Source organism: Schistocerca nitens, chromosome 10 (assembly GCF_023898315.1).
Source record: "Schistocerca nitens isolate TAMUIC-IGC-003100 chromosome 10, iqSchNite1.1, whole genome shotgun sequence".
Lineage (NCBI taxonomy): Eukaryota > Metazoa > Arthropoda > Insecta > Orthoptera > Acrididae > Schistocerca > Schistocerca nitens.
This window is the reverse complement of record NC_064623.1, coordinates 74,564,995-74,581,618: the sequence shown is the minus strand read 5'-3', so window position 1 is coordinate 74,581,618 and position 16,624 is coordinate 74,564,995. Positions and strand designations below refer to the sequence as shown.

The 16,624-nt window shown below is 42.2% G+C and overlaps 1 protein-coding gene across 1 annotated transcript in view; it reads right to left on the bottom strand.

Annotated features, from left to right (window-relative positions):
* Positions 1-16,624, bottom strand: part of LOC126209885 (venom protease-like) — a 180,365-nt gene that overhangs the window by 43,736 nt on the left and 120,005 nt on the right. Inside the window, exon 5 of the mRNA XM_049939009.1 lies at positions 13,786-13,922. Coding sequence (XP_049794966.1) covers positions 13,786-13,922 — 137 coding nt within the window. The remainder of the gene's footprint in view (positions 1-13,785; positions 13,923-16,624) is intronic.

The window sequence follows — 16,624 nt, the reverse complement described above, 5'->3', positions numbered from 1 at the left end:
CTGGATAAACTGACCAACCAGAGGTTCAGGGACAGCAAAGGACCTGGAGCAGCAGCTGAACGAAATGGACAGTGTCTTGAAAGGAGGATATGAGATGAACATCAACAAAAGCAAAACGTGGATAATGGAATGTAGTGGAATTAAATCGGGTGATGTTGAGGGAATTAGATTAGGAAATGAGACGCTTAAAGTAGTAAATGAATTTTGCTATTTAGGGAGCAAAATAACTGATGGTGGTCGAAGTAGAGAGGTTATAAAATGTAGACTGGCAATGGCAAGGAAAGCGTTTCTGAAGAGAGAAATTTATTGACATTGAGTATAGATTTAAGTGTCAGGTAATCGTTTCTGAAAATATTTGTATGGAGTGTGCATGTATGGGAGTGAAACGTGGACGATAAATAGTTTAGACAAGAAGAGAATAGAAGCTTTCGAAATGTGATGCTACAGAAGAATGCTGAAGATTAGATGGGTAGATCACATAACTAATGAGGAGGTATTGAACAGAATTGGAGAGAAGAGAAATTTGTGGCACAACTTGACTAGGAGAAGGAATCGCTTGGATCGCTTGGTGGGCATATTCTGAGGCATCAAGGGATCACTAATTTAGTATTGGAGGGCAGCGTGGAGGGTAAAAATCGTAGAGGGAGACCAAAAGATGAATACACTAAGCAGATTCAGAAGCATGTAGGTTGCAGTAGGTACTGGGAGATGAAGGAGCTTGCACAGGATAGAGTAGCATGGAGAGCTGCATCAAACCAGTCTCTGGGCTGAAGACCACAACAACAACAATAATAATGTTTGTTAGTTTCACAATGTCTGGTTATAAATAATTCCATTACCACCTAGGTTGCTTATTAGTGTGGGTATCATCAAAAATATGAAACCGAATTCCTACGGAAGAAGTGCATAGAACGATATCAACTCTATCCAGTTTCTGTCACATTGACACTTTTTGACGGTAAAAAAAATTAATAACAACTGAATAATTCGGTAGATTAGCTGTTGCTCATGGCTAGATTACACAGTACTTCGATGGGCTGTCAGCGCACGCAAGCAGACTGCGTGACTTTACTAGTAATAGCACTGAACCGTGGTAAAATTTGCTGTTTTGAAGAGCGCGCCGCAGCGCGTAGTGTAAAGCAGTCGCCCTCCGTTTCTGGCGGTGGAGCCGCTGTGGCAATCGCGGCTTTCGTGTCTCCCTCGGGTGAGAAAGGGGGAAAGTTGCCTGTTCACGTGCATTTAAGGGGCGCTATGAGCTCGGCAGAGTTTCCCCCCTTTTTTGTTTTCCCATCATCTGTCCAGTTTCCCCCCACCTGCTCTCGGCTGTGGTATGTCACATTTGCCAACTTTTTAGTGCAGTGTTCCAGTGACTATTCAGTGTTGTTCGTCTTTCTCGTGTTGCGAACAGAAACCATGCTGTCACTAGGTGTGAATTTTATGTCTTTTGCGAACAGAATCCAGACTGTCGCCATGTTTTTTAATTGTCTGTCTATTGTTTTACCTGTCTGCTTCGTATGTATTTTATTAGCTTCATCATCCCTCTGTTCTTTGTTTTAAGTTCCACGATTTATTTTCGCCATGTTACTCTTTAAGTCTCCGATTTTATCGCCTGTTTTTATTATTTATTCTCTTCATTTTTCTCACAAAGTCTGTAGGCTGAAGAGCGGCATACTAAGCTGCTGGCAGCCCGCCCCCTTGGGGGGGGGGGAATTGAAATTCAATAAAGAAAAAAAAAAAAAAAAAAAAAACCTCGGCAGAGGGGAGTCTGTCTGGGCGAGTCCGGTCAGTTGGTCAGCCAAGTTAGTCTGGGTCTGTCTCTTGTCCGCATTGGTGAGGCGGTTAGTGTCTGTCTGTCGTCCGGAGTGCTAGTACGTGTTAGGCCGCCAGTCTGCTCGAGTTTGCTCAGGCAACGGGCATTGGCAGTTGGATCGATCAGCTGGTCGGTCGCGCACTGGAACACGAGATCACTTGTCCTCCGCATGGAGCGTCGGCGCATGTGAGGTCGCCACGTGAGTCCACTGGCCGCGCCGTATAGTGAGGGGTAGTGGCTTCGCGGCCGACACGAGAGCAACAGGAGCCAACCAACGACATCGGTCTGGCCAGGGCCAGCTGCGACGCCGTGAGGCGGGAGATCGACGCGCCATCCTGCGTCCGTTGAAGCGGCTGGCAGAGGACGGTTCGGGAAAGCGTTTCTACATCTACATCTACATCTACATTTATACTCCGCAAGCCACCAACGGTGTGTGGCGGAGGGCACTTTACGTGCCACTGTCATTACCTCCCTTTCCTGTTCCAGTCGCGTATGGTTCGCGGGAAGAACGACTGTCTGAAAGCCTCCGTGCGCGCTCTAATCTCTCTAATTTTACATTCGTGATATCCTCGGGAGGTATAAGTAGGGGGAAGCAATATATTCGATACCTCATCCAGAAACGCACCCTCTCGAAACCTGGCGAGCAAGCTACACCGCGATGGAGAGCGCCTCTCTTGCAGAGTCTGCCACTTGAGTTTATTAAACATCTCCGTAACGCTATCACGGTTACCAAATAACCCTGTGACGAAACGCGCCGCTCTTCTTTGGATCTTTGGGGATGCTGCGCCAGGTCTTCGCCAGAAATCACAGTTATTAGAAATTAAGTGATTAGTGATATGTTGTTTTAGTTACTTGTTAAATTCTAATTGTCTTCTTGGTCAGTCTCTCGTCCCCAGCTTGCTCGTCTGTTTCCCATCCGCATTTTTTAGGCAGTTAGTGTCTGTCTGTCTGTCTGTCTATCTGTCGGTCTGCCATACGTTAATAGCTGCCTCTGTCATGTTTGTCGGATTCAGTGTTAACGAATTTGTAGAATTAAGGTAAAGGCCGAATTCCTGAAATATATTTTTATCTTGTCTATCATCTTGCGAGGCGGTATATGCGTAATGTAGAGGATGTTGTACACTTTATGTAAGTCTGAATTTCATGGGTTTTATTTAAATAGTCATTTTTATAAAGTTGCCACTCTTCCACCACAAGAAAAATTGCACTTTTGGTGGCAAATAATTTCTTAGTGTGAGTGTTGGACCATTTCCATCCCTCTTATGGGGTGCATAGTTAATGTTGAAAGGGTACAGTACCGCCCAACATTGAAAATAGGTACGAAATTCTTGTCAGAACAGCACATTTTTTGTGTAAAAGTAACTCAATTTCAATTAATACAGCGAAGCCGGATACCAGTGTGGGAAAGAATGACAATTTATTTATTTAATTGATCAAATGTGCACTCCCTCAAAATAAATCCCCACATCCAGTTTGGTGAGATCTGTGAACAGAATGAATGTATGGTCGTCTGCTAACCACATATAGTGAATGGGAATATATGAGCATCTTTGAGTCGATCCTTTGGCTACCTTTGGTGAGACCAAAGAGATGGAAGTTACCAGAGCTTTTGAGCGTCTGAAATGTGGCTGACCAATAAGGTAGCAAGGTGCTTCTCCCACTTCGAGAGAGGTGCGAGAGAACCGGAATACGGCCATGTTTCAGCACTCTGGTGCTGGACCTTCTGCAGTAAAGACCTGTTTTTTTGTTGTGCTCCGTAATGAACGTGTGGAGGCATGGTATGGATGTGGAATATTTAAGAGTAGTTAGAATTAATAATTTCTCTTTCACAGGACCTTTTGTGGGGAAAATTACAAAGTGAGGCAGGTAATTTTAAGGCGATTGTAGTAAACCAACGGTCACAATGAGCCCACGTGTAGTTATAAGTTGAGATACTAGCGTGTGTACAATAAGCTGAAATATTTAAGAATTAATAGCGTGTGTACAATAAGCTGAAATATTTAAGAAATAGCGTGTGTATCATAAGTTGAAGTATTTAAGAAATATCATTCCGTGTGACGCTAAATTTAAACTCTGAGAGAGAATCAAGGTGAGTCGGCCGTTCTTCCAGCAACGCCACTTGGCTTGCATTGTACAGGAAGACGTGCGTTTATCTCCAGAGTTCACAGTAGGAAAGTAGAATTACAAAGTGGGGCAGTGTCGTGTGAAACTGGGATAAATATTGATTGAAGTGGGAAAGCGGAAAGTGATGATGTTGTAACAGTTCTTTGTGTAGTATTTCATTTTGTTGTTTTGTGTATGTCTTGTAATTTGGGTATGTGTGTTTTGCATGGGAGTAGCAAGGTAGTTTCGAAAGATTTGTGGGTATGCCTGTTCCTTCTGTATCGCTCGATCTGGAGGAATGTTTCGTGAGGATGATTGTGAGAGGCGAAGTGTGAGGTATAATAAAAGATCCACCATCCGATCCAGGGAGTGCACTGTTGCGGTAAATAGATTACGAGACCATAGTATAGAGATTCACTAACGTAAAGCCATGCCCATTGGGTGGAATTTCTCATGTGATTTTGTTGTAGGTTGTAGAATTTGTGTGTTTAGGAATAAATCAAATAGTGAAAAGAAAGAGATTGGTGGCGTTTTTCATTAAATTGTATGTTATCATAATGTCCCGAATTTATATAAAAGCCGTTAAATCAAAGACAAAAAGTAAATGTGGTATTGCCAGTGCGTAGTGTACGGTCAGAGTTCTATAAATCACTGATAGTCAGATGCGTGTTTCCGTTGCGTATTATTCATGCAGGAGGATAATTTGTAACTAAATAGTAAGATACGAGAATTCATGTTGCTCGATAAATTAAGGAAGAATCCACTCGCCCGGCAAACCACTCATCTTGCAGGCCTGACTGCTTGATGCCACAGTATGAGAAAGGCAAGTGGGTGCCTCTTATAATTTCGACCCTGCCAGGATTATTGCTGTTAAGATTTTTTTAATTTTTTGATGGAATATATTGTGATAGCGCTAAGAAGTAAAATTTTTTTTGTTTGCAATTTCTTTCTGGATTGGTGAGGATCTTCTATTTTTTTTTAATTGCTATATCGTACAAGGCTGGAAGATCGTGGTATAATTTTTTTTGCGTAATGTCCGTAGTAACTAGGTCGCAGTCAAAAAGTGTAGTCACCATGGAGAATAGCGATTCTGGCATGAACGTAGCAGTGCAGCAGGAAGTAGCTGTTGACCATGTGTTAACGAGCGAGAAAGACAAACACTCGGAAGGGGTTGAATTGTTCAGTGGACCGCTCCTGGGTGATCCTTTATGCGGCGGGCTTTGTCCACAAACGCGGGCCTTTCCCGACGACGCGGGCGAGCCGAGATTAGGACAGGTATGCAGTGAAAGTGCAGCTACTCTTAGCGAGGCTACGGTTTCACAGGCGAACGAGGTGAGCGCGTCGAAAGTTGCAAATGACGATATGATGCTACAGTTGTTACAGAGTTTGGTGAGAGATAATAAGCAGAGAGATAGGGAGGCTACGGAGAGAGATAGGGAGGCTAAGGAGAGAGATAGGGAGGCTAAGGAGAGAGATAGGGAGGCTAAGGAGAGACATAGGGGGTTTATGGAAAGATTGGACGCGATGCGTAGAGGTAATAAGGAAAGATGGGCAGCGATGGATAGGGAGAACAAGGAGAGAGATAGGGAGTATAAGGAAAGATGGGAAGCAATGGATAAAGATAGTAAGGAAAGTGTGGAGGCATTGGATAAGGGAAATAGAGAGGCAAGGATGAAGGGACACTCAGTTATCGATGAGCGTCTGCCCGCAGTCAATAATCGGTTAGATGAGGGGAAGAAGAATCTGGGTGCGTTGAAGCAAGTATGTGACGCCGAGAAAGAAAAAGCCAGTAATTTGGAGGTACGAATAATGACAATAGAGAGTGATACTACTGAGCGTAGGGACGTGTTGCCGGATGAGCGAATCGAAGAGGTAGTGGTCAGAATGAATACGATTAGTGCAGATGCAGAAAAGATCAGTACAAGAGGCGAGACAAGTTCTGACAGTACGCAGCGAGAGGTTTATGCCGATCAGGAGGAGATACAACTGCCATTACAGTTTAAAGAGGCACAATTAGAAATAATTAGGAAACATAGTGAACTAGCACAGTTGCAATTAGCGTGCAGTAGCGAAGGTGACACACCACCAGGTAGATTGCAGAGGGAGAGTGAGATAAACTCAGAAAGCGAAAATAGGCAGAAAGAGAAAGACGAATTCACAGAGTCAGAAGAACGGTTGTGTCGGATAAAACAGGTGGCAGACTCAACTGGGTATAGTCCAAGGCTGTCTCAATTTCACGATTCATTACCTTCATCGTGGGGACTGCTCCTCAAAACGAAGTTTGTGTATAACTATTTGAGGGACGAGGCAAGAGCGAAAATGGAGGAAGACCTTAAAGACTGTAGTAGCTATTTAAATGAATTCTGGTCGAAAAATAAGCAGGACCAGGTTAAGCAAAGCATATTGATGATACCAAATTGTAACGAAGGTGGTATAAGAGATTCAGTGTCGTGCTATCAGGAGATGTTCAGACGAAACAGGTACTTGGATGTGACATACGAACCAGCGGAGTTCATTAGGATCCATATAACGAAGTTGCCAGTGAAATTGCGCAGAGATATAGCGATAGCAGGCAGAGGCGTAGACGATTCTGTGCCGTTTCAGCACTTGTTACAGGAACTGGGTAATGAAAGCAATGTTGTGAACGGAGACACGAGTCATAAGTCAGTTAGTATCGAGGATAGGAACGACAGAAAGTATCAGAACGACAGGAGAGCATGGAATCCAGGCATTTCATTCTTGTCATAATGGATTGAAGGATAGGAGAAACTAATCCAACATATCAGCCCTTAATATCTTGCTCTAAAACACATGCAGCTGGCACTGAAAATTGTCTATGTAGCAGACAAACTCAACTAATATGTAGGAATGCAAATACCATACTTCTGATCAGAGAATAAAACGGCAGTAATGGAATCTGTTAGGCTGGTATCTCAGTAAAATTTGCAACTTTTTATTTCGAACAGTAAAGTAAAAGAAATGTTATGTAATAATGCCAATGAGTCCAGTTGAATTAGTGTGATTTGACTATTGTAGATACTAAACACGTAATGTAAGAGGTAAACATTGTGAACGAAGTTTTAAATTAGATGCCATCTGATCTATAGTATGTCATTGTCGTGGTGACAGTTATAATGAAGTGCTGTGTATGGTTATTCGGAATCTGGTGTTAGTGAAAGAGGCCACTAGCACCAAAGTTACTAACACTTGGGCTGCCCAATTCTCCCAGCTTGTATATTCTCTGCACACATTTAATTTTCGTGTAAGCACAGATTCCAAACTAGCAAATTTTTTACTGTGTATTGTGGACCATTCAGAGTGAGGCGGATTGTCCATGAAAATGCTGTACTGATTGAGACGATCAAAGGAAAACAGTCTCGTGGGCTTCATCACATTTCTAACATCAAATTATGGAAAAGTTAAGGATAGATCTAAGGTAGGAAATTTATGGTAGATGGTCAGTGTATTTATTTGTGATGTGTAACGTTGTGCAGGGTCAAATCGAACATAAGAATTTTCAGGCGGGATGTCAGGAAGTGTGACGGAATAGACTGGTCGAATGAGTCATGAACAGGAGTCGACAGAGTGGTGTATGTACGTATTTTTTGTCATATGAATGAGGATCAAGCAGAAACGACGTGATGATTAATGAGTGAATAAAGATGGTAGATAGAGAAGCGACGTGATAAATAGTAGTGGATAAAGGTGAGGTGTAAGGAAAGAAGCGACGTGAAGCAGTGTGATTAATAAAGAGAGATTCGACGTGATGAAACAGTGGTAAATAAAGGTGAGTAGAATTGAATAATGTGGAGATGTCTTAGATGTATGTTACAGAGAGGCCTGTGTATGCTGCAATAGAGATTGATGCCAATGGCGAAGGAAGACCAGGAAATGATGGAGTAATTGACGGACGGAGAGCCGAAATACGAATGAAGAGATGAGGACAACTGCACAATGTGAAAGGACGTAAAGGGAGTATGAGACCCAGATGGTGAACGTTGTGGAATACTGACGTAAGATGTAATATAGGTGTAGATCTAATTCTTAGCATAACAATTGCGATTTGAGAAAAATAATATTTTTTGTTGTTGTTGAAGACTTGTACCAGTATAACTAATCAAAACGGTACCAAGAATGTGTGCAGTTATTTTTGCAGGTTGATTAATTTGTGTATTTTTTGTTCTTAGATGAAATGTCGCAATTCTAAGTTGGTGTTTAGCAGAATGATTAATGGGTAAAGCGAATGCGGAGGTAAGCCGATGGAGAGAGGTGCCAGAGTGAAAGGGCGAATTCGGAGACTGGAATGCTATCTCCGAAACAGCTTCATGTGTTATGTGGTTGAATATAAGGGAGCAAAGGTATGGTATGTTGTAGTGAGTGTGGTGGTGTTAAGGTTAGCTGACTTCTAGACCTATTCTGTTAGTGTATTAATGGATTGAATGAGAAGGAAAATGTGATGTCTGGTGAGTGAGAGTCGTAGAGTAGGGTGATCAATGCGCACACTCCTGCAAAGGGGATGCTACCGATTCGTAACCAAAACATTATTATGTATTGTTTGATTTGGATGAACCTCGATGGCAGGTCAGGATCTGACATCATGTGGATGGTTCATACGTGTCCTAGAAATGTTGTTATATATAATAAAATGTAAAATATGTAAAGAGATACTGATTTTAGTCTGTCACAAGCACAAAGGTGCATTGTTTGTTGTAGATTTAGAGTCATCAGTTTCTAAAATTTTCAGTGTGATAGGATGTTAAAGTAGTTTAATATTTAATAACCTGTGCTAGGTAATTGAGAGCTGTGTAGATTACTTCTTATTTTTTTGTTAGAACACTTTCAAGGGGTATTAATTTCAGTCTGTCACAAACACAAAGGTTCATTGTATATTGTGGCGTTAGAATCAACAGTTTCTAATATTTTCACTGTGATAGGATGTTAGAGTAGTTTACTATTTTATATTGTAATTATGAGCAGTACAGTTTGCTTATTACTCCTTTTGTATTTTATTTTACACTTTCATGTTTTGTATGAGGGACGACAGGTACAATGAATAACACAAGTATGGGCTGTATGTAGAAAAGAGATAAATTTTGATGTTGTGTGTGTAGAAGACTAGGGTGTATAATTTTATGTTTTTTAGAACAAAGATTCTTTTATTACCAATGTATCTAATAGATCATACATGTAATCAATGAGTATTTAAATAATGTAACAATATCCTTTTGTCTGTAATGTTGCGAGATCACGGAAGGGTCGGACTGATTGGGTGTCGTAGCGCTGAGGGCTACATCGAACACGCCCGTACCACATTAGCCATGCAGGCGACGGGCGACAGAACCGTGGCACTCCCCACTCCACTGTCGGACGGGGTACACTCCACGCGCCCGCTACAGCAGGTCAACGGCCTGGGGCGACACGCACGTACCACTGGCCATTCATGAGTTCCACCACCCTTACGACTGGGGAAAGTATCCCGCGGAGGCAACAGCGGGTGGTTTCTTCTGCTCAACGGCGCGCGCGCGGCGGCGCCAAGGCAGAATGAACGGCGTGACGCAGAGCCCGGCGGGCATTTGTTACCAGCAACTATTAACTAGTACTGGACTGTGGAGCCGTGAAACAAGATGACTGCGACTTTCCATAATGTGGAAAGTGAAGGACTGGTGTTTCCACGTTGTGAGTGGTGGAAAAGATTTTGTCTGTAGCAGACAGGACGATTGTTTTGTCTTGACCACTGAATGGTGGGATCCATAAACTTTTGACAGTGACTTGTTAAGTGTGCTTTGTGAATTGCATGTGGGACACTTGGTATACTTAGAGGACAGTTGTCGTTTGGTGAACAATTATTGTATGAAGGCAAGAAACTAGAGTGGGACATTGACATTTGCGTCTGTAGTAGGAGACATTTCTTGAACTGGTGCGGGAATAAGTGCTGTTTGTTGAAACTTACGACTTTTAATTACACCATGAACTGAAAGGACAGAACCGTGGGTAATAGTAGTTGTAGGGCCATTTTTTTGGACGAACAGATTCGTGTGGATGGTACTCTGACAGTGACTATGACATTTGTGTTTAATGTGAGATACAGTTTACTGTTCAGTGCGTGTTCAAAATGCCGATTTGAGTGACTCAAAGACTTTCGTCCGGGTAACCATGGGAGAGCTTTGACACCGAGACAGTGGTTCTAGGAAAACTATCAGCAACTTTTTGACCCCAAGAAAATCACAGAATGAAATGTTTCCGTGTGACTCGCAAGATAGGGAATAATGTATTTGTAATTATGTAAATGTTTTTTTTTTATATGTTTCATTCCTGAAGGGACAGCAAGCGTAATTGTATTTTATTAATATTTGTGTTTAGAATAATTAGTGTTTGTTTTTTGTCTGTTCTGGGTTATCAAGTTCACGTAGCATGTTTATTAGAATATTTGGTACAATGATGCTCTAATTATAAGCCAGTGGCATAATACTAACGTAGCGGTTCATGTAGCATTGATCAGTAAGATTGTCACAGGGGACAAGAGTTTGCATTGCACAACAAATATCGGAATTAACTGATGTATTTTGATGTCGTGCATAGTAATAATCTTGTTGGTGTTTTGACTGAAGCCACTTATTTTCATTATCACAGTGGTGATATTTCACATTAAAGTGTAACGGAGGCTAGTCGAAATGCAAGTTCTTGTCGTCTATATGTGTGACAACAGAGAAATGAGCAATAGAGTAGAATACGAGAGCTACTGGTGGATTCAAGTACTTATTGCTAAACTATTTACTGCGTGTATTGAGCAAAGTTGATGGACTGACTAGCTCAGCAGCAGGTATTTGTACTGATGGACAAGGATAAGGTTAAACTCACTGTCGAGTAGTAGTGGCAATTGCTTAGGTGATGATAGTTAATGAGGTATGACATGATGTCTTATATTTCATTGTTTTTTCTTCTCAGTTTTATTTCTCTGTAGGTTTGAGGTATATTTTAGAGTAATGGTATGGAGCCTGACATTCTACGTGTAACTAGTGTACGCAATGTTTTTCTTTTGTTGATTTTGTTCTGTATTTAGACTTTGCTGTGTAAAGGTTTTTACAGCGCAATTTATGAATGTCAGATTACTTGCTCTGTGTTTGGACGGTGAGCTATTTAAAATTTCATGACTACAATTAGTATTTTTTTTATTTGTTTTAGAATTATTGAAATTTGGATTACTCATAAAAATAACGAAGATCCCAGTAACTAAAGCAAAATTTTATCTCAATATTATTTTTTCATTTCTATGATGTGATGTTTTATTTGTCATGTGGATTGTTATATATTTGTATGTGTACGTTACTCCAGATTGTGGAGAGTACAATAATGCAACAACTGTCAATAATTTGGTCGTCTATTTGAGGTCACCAGGGGCTAAGGTCTCCTCCTGGTTATTTTGATGAATTGCTACGTTTGTTTTAATACAGTTTTCTTAAAAAAATGTTCGGAACTACCCTCGCATTGCAAGGATAGTACCGTGCCATTTTTTTCTGCATGGGTAGCCGGTGGTGAAAGGGTACAGTACCGCCCAACATTGAAAATAGGTACGAAATTCTTGTCAGAACAGCACATTTTTTGTGTAAAAGTAACTCAATTTCAATTAATACAGCGAAGCCGGATACCAGTGTGGGAAAGAATGACAATTTATTTATTTAATTGATCAAATGTGCACTCCCTCAAAATAAATCCCCACATCCAGTTTGGTGAGATCTGTGAACAGAATGAATGTATGGTCGTCTGCTAACCACAGATAGTGAATGGGAATATATGAGCATCTTTGAGTCGATCCTTTGGCTACCTTTGGTGAGACCAAAGAGATGGAAGTTACCAGAGCTTTTGAGCGTCTGAAATGTGGCTGACCAATAAGGTAGCAAGGTGCTTCTCCCACTTCGAGAGAGGTGCGAGAGAACCGGAATACCTTCTGCAGTAAAGACCTGTTTTTTTGTTGTGCTCCGTAATGAACGTGTGGAGGCATGGTATGGATGTGGAATATTTAAGAGTAGTTAGAATTAATAATTTCTCTTTCACAGGACCTTTTGTGGGGAAAATTACAAAGTGAGGCAGGTAATTTTAAGGGGATTGTAGTAAACCAACGGTCACAATGAGCCCACGTGTAGTTATAAGTTGAGATACTAGCGTGTGTACAATAAGCTGAAATATTTAAGAATTAATAGCGTGTGTACAATAAGCTGAAATATTTAAGAAATAGCGTGTGTATCATAAGTTGAAGTATTTAAGAAATATCATTCCGTGTGACGCTAAATTTAAACTCTGAGAGAGAATCAAGGTGAGTCGGCCGTTCTTCCAGCAACGCCACTTGGCTTGCATTGTACAGGAAGACGTGCGTTTATCTCCAGAGTTCACAGTAGGAAAGTAGAATTACAAAGTGGGGCAGTGTCGTGTGAAACTGGGATAAATATTGATTGAAGTGGGAAAGCGGAAAGTGATGATGTTGTAACAGTTCTTTGTGTAGTATTTCATTTTGTTGTTTTGTGTATGTCTTGTAATTTGGGTATGTGTGTTTTGCATGGGAGTAGCAAGGTAGTTTCGAAAGATTTGTGGGTATGCCTGTTCCTTCTGTATCGCTCGATCTGGAGGAATGTTTCGTGAGGATGATTGTGAGAGGCGAAGTGTGAGGTATAATAAAAGATCCACCATCCGATCCAGGGAGTGCACTGTTGCGGTAAATAGATTACGAGACCATAGTATAGAGATTCACTAACGTAAAGCCATGCCCATTGGGTGGAATTTCTCATGTGATTTTGTTGAAAATGGTTCAAATGGCTCTGAGCACTATGGGACTCAACTTCTGAGGTCATTAGTCCCCTAGAACTTAGAACTAGTTAAACCTAACTAACCTAAGGACATCACAAACATCCATGCCCGAGGCAGGATTCGAACCTGCGACCGGAGCTGATTTTGTTGTAGGTTGTAGAATTTGTGTGTTTAGGAATAAATCAAATAGTGAAAGAAAGAGATTGGCGGCGTTTTTCATTAAATTGTATGTTATCGTAATGTCCCGAATTTATATAAAAGCCGTTAAATCAAAGACAAAAAGTAAATGTGGTATTGCCAGTGCGTAGTGTACGGTCAGAGTTCTATAAATCACTGATAGTCAGATGCGTGTTTCCGTTGCGTATTATTCATGCAGGAGGATAATTTGTAACTAAATAGTAAGATACGAGAATTCATGTTGCTCGATAAATTAAGGAAGAATCCACTCGCTTGGCAAACCACTCATCTTGCAGGCCTGACTGCTTGATGCCACAGTATGAGAAAGGCAAGTGGGTGCCTCTTAATGTGTTTGTGTGAGTTGTTAAAGCGGTCGTGACTACGGTTGAAGTTGAAGGGGGTCGGAAGCTTCTCAGCCCGAAGGCTCCTACTGCAAAAAAAAAAAAAAAAAAAAAAAAAAAAAAAAAAAAAAAAAAAAAAAGTTATTCTGCTTCTGAATAATTGTAACTTGATATTTAGAGGATGCTTTCTGATTGTAATTTTAAATCTGTTTTTGAAAAGGCTTTTAGGAATAAAATTTACATTTGTTACAGGTAATTTTATTTTCCATTAATTACTTCCTGGTAACTACTTCCACGCTCACCTAGTGTGATTAAATGTGTTAATGTTCTTGGTGAATCGCTAGTAAACAAAGTAAATTCTTTAAGAAAAGATTTTGAAAGTAAATTCACAGTTCAAGCACACTCGGTGCAATAAATTGTTACAGCATTAATTGTATACAAGTTTGCACTGTGGAAAGTATTTACGTTTTCACAAGTAAAACAGCGTTTGAAGAGCCGCAGCATAAGCAGTTGCTCAGGAGTAAGTGGTCAAGATGAACTACATTTTCCACTCACCCAGCATATGCCAGGTGTATTACTTGCAGCACACAGCGTACTATCTCTAATGACACCTGGGCCGTAGATCACTGAGCAAACATCATTGGGAATAACCGTCACTCGAATCCATCGAAGGTTCTCTGGATATTCTGAGGCTGGAACCGAAAGAATTTCATCAAGTCATCTTCGAAACATCTAGTTACTGTATGTTTCAGTAGAAACATAATATTAACAAATGATAAATAAAAAATAAATAAAACGCTGTAAGAATGGTTGCTGAACACCATTTGCTCAGTTGGTTTCATTATTCTAGAGACTGAATCAGTTTCCAATCCACTAGTAAATCACATGTTTGTCTACAGAGTTACATACTAGGTACTCACAGATGAATTTATTGCACACATTAACACACTAAATAAACTATGGAACACAAAAGAAAGAGAAAAAAGAAACGACGCACCACGAAGGAATTATCCTAACTGGATAGAAATTGGCAGATGTGATGTACAAGTCCAGACAAAAAAAGATTGAAATTTCAGTAAAATTGGGTAATTTATTGAAGAGGAAGAGCTTCGCAAATTGAGCAAGTCAATAACGCACTGGTTCACCTCATGAGGGATATCGTTCCAAATTCTGTCCAATTGGCGCCTTAGATCGTCAAAATACTGAACTGGTTGAAGGGTCCTTCCCGTAACGGTTCAAGCGTCCTTAATTGGGGAGAGATCCGGCTTCGTTGCTGGCCGAGGTAGGGTTTGGCAAGCACGAAGCCAGGCAGTAGAAACTCTCGCCGAGTGCGGGCGATTGTTATCTTGCTGGAATGTAAGCCCAGGACGACTTGTTATGCAGGGCAACAAAACGGGGCATAGAACATCGTCAACGTATCGCTGTGCTCCAAGGGTGCCGCGGCTATTGAACAAAGTGATCCTGCTATGAAAAGAAATGGCACCCCAGGGCATCGCTCCTGGTTGTCAAGCTGTGAAGCTGGTATCCCACCGCTGGTCATCGGAACTCGGTCCGAAGTGGAACTCATCACTCAAGACATTTCTACTCCAGCCAACGGGATTCTAGGCCGACGAAGTGTATTATTACCCGGTATATACGAGGGGCGTTTGGGAAGTCCGTGCACCCCCGGCGCATATCGAGATCTTGTTTAGGTAGCAGCATCTTTGGAAACAAGACACACAAAGTTTCACCCATATTGATCTATTTCTTTGTGTTTGGCATTCATGTGAATCAAGGAAGTCGAGTGACTGTCAAAAAATGGACGAAGAAGAATTTGTGTGGTGATTAAACATTATGAAAGGCAAAACGCCTCAGGAGACTAAACATTACGGTGACTCTGCACCTTCGATTAGAACAGTTTATAAATGGTTTCAAAATTTTCGGAGTGGCCATATGAGCACAAGTGATGCTGAACGTTCTGGACAACCCTGTGGAGGTTACGACTCCAGAAATCATTGATAAAATGATATGGTGATGGATGACAGAAGAGTTAAGGTGCGTGAGATTGCTAGTGCTGTGGGCATCTCGAATGAAAGGGGTACATAATATTTTGCATAAACATTTGGACATGAGAAAGCTATCTGCGAGATGGGTTCCGCGCTTGCTCACACTTGACCAAAAACAGAATCGAGTGAAGTGTTGCAAGGATGGTTTGCAGCCGTTCAGGAAGAATCTGTAGGACGTTAAGCGTCGTTTCGTCACTGTGGATACATTACTATACTCCTGAGATCAAACAACAATATGACGACTGTCTTTTGGGATTCGCAAAGGATAATCCTCATCGACTATCTGGGAAAGGATATAACTACACTCCTGGAAATTGAAATAAGAACACCGTGAATTCATTGTCCCAGGAAGGGGAAACTTTATTGACACATTCCTGGGGTCAGATACATCACATGATCACACTGACAGAACCACAGGCACATAGACACAGGCAACAGAGCATGCACAATGTCGGCACTACTACAGTGTATATCCACCTTTCGCAGCAATGCAGGCTGCTATTCTCCCATGGAGACGATCGTAGAGATGCTGGATGTAGTCCTGTGGAACGGCTTGCCATGCCATTTCCACCTGGCGCCTCAGTTGGACCAGCGTTCATGCTGGACGTGCAGACCGCGTGAGACGACGCTTCATCCAAACATGCTCAATGGGGGACAGATCCGGAGATCTTGCTGGCCAGGGTAGTTGACTTACACCTTCTAGAGCACGTTGGGTGGCACGGGATACATGCGGACGTGCATTGTCCTGTTGCAACACCAAGTTCCCTTGACGGTCTAGGAATGGTAGAACGATGGGTTCGATGACGGTTTGGATGTACCGTGCACTATTCAGTGTCCCCTCGACGATCACCAGTGGTGTACGGCCAGTGTGGGAGATCGCTCCCCACACCATGATGCCGGGTGTTGGCCCTGTGTGCCTCGGTCGTATGCAGTCCTGATTGTGGCGCTCACCTGCACGGCGCCAAACACGCATACGACCATCATTGGCACCAAGGCAGAAGCGACTCTCATCGCTGAAGACGACACGTCTCCATTCGTCCCTCCATTCACGCCTGTCGCGACACCACTGGAGGCGGGCTGCACGATGTTGGGGCGTGAGCGGAAGACGGCCTAACGGTGTGCGGGACCGTAGCCCAGCTTCATGGAGACGGTTGCGAATGGTCCTCGCCGATACCCCAGGAGCAACAGTGTCCCTAATTTGCTGGGAAGTGGCGGTGCGGTCCCCTACGGCACTGCGTAGGATCCTACGGTCTTGGCGTGCATCCGTGCGTCGCTGCGGTCCGGTCCCAGGTCGACGGGCACGTGCACCTTCCGCCGACCACTGGCGACAACATCGATGTACTGTGGAG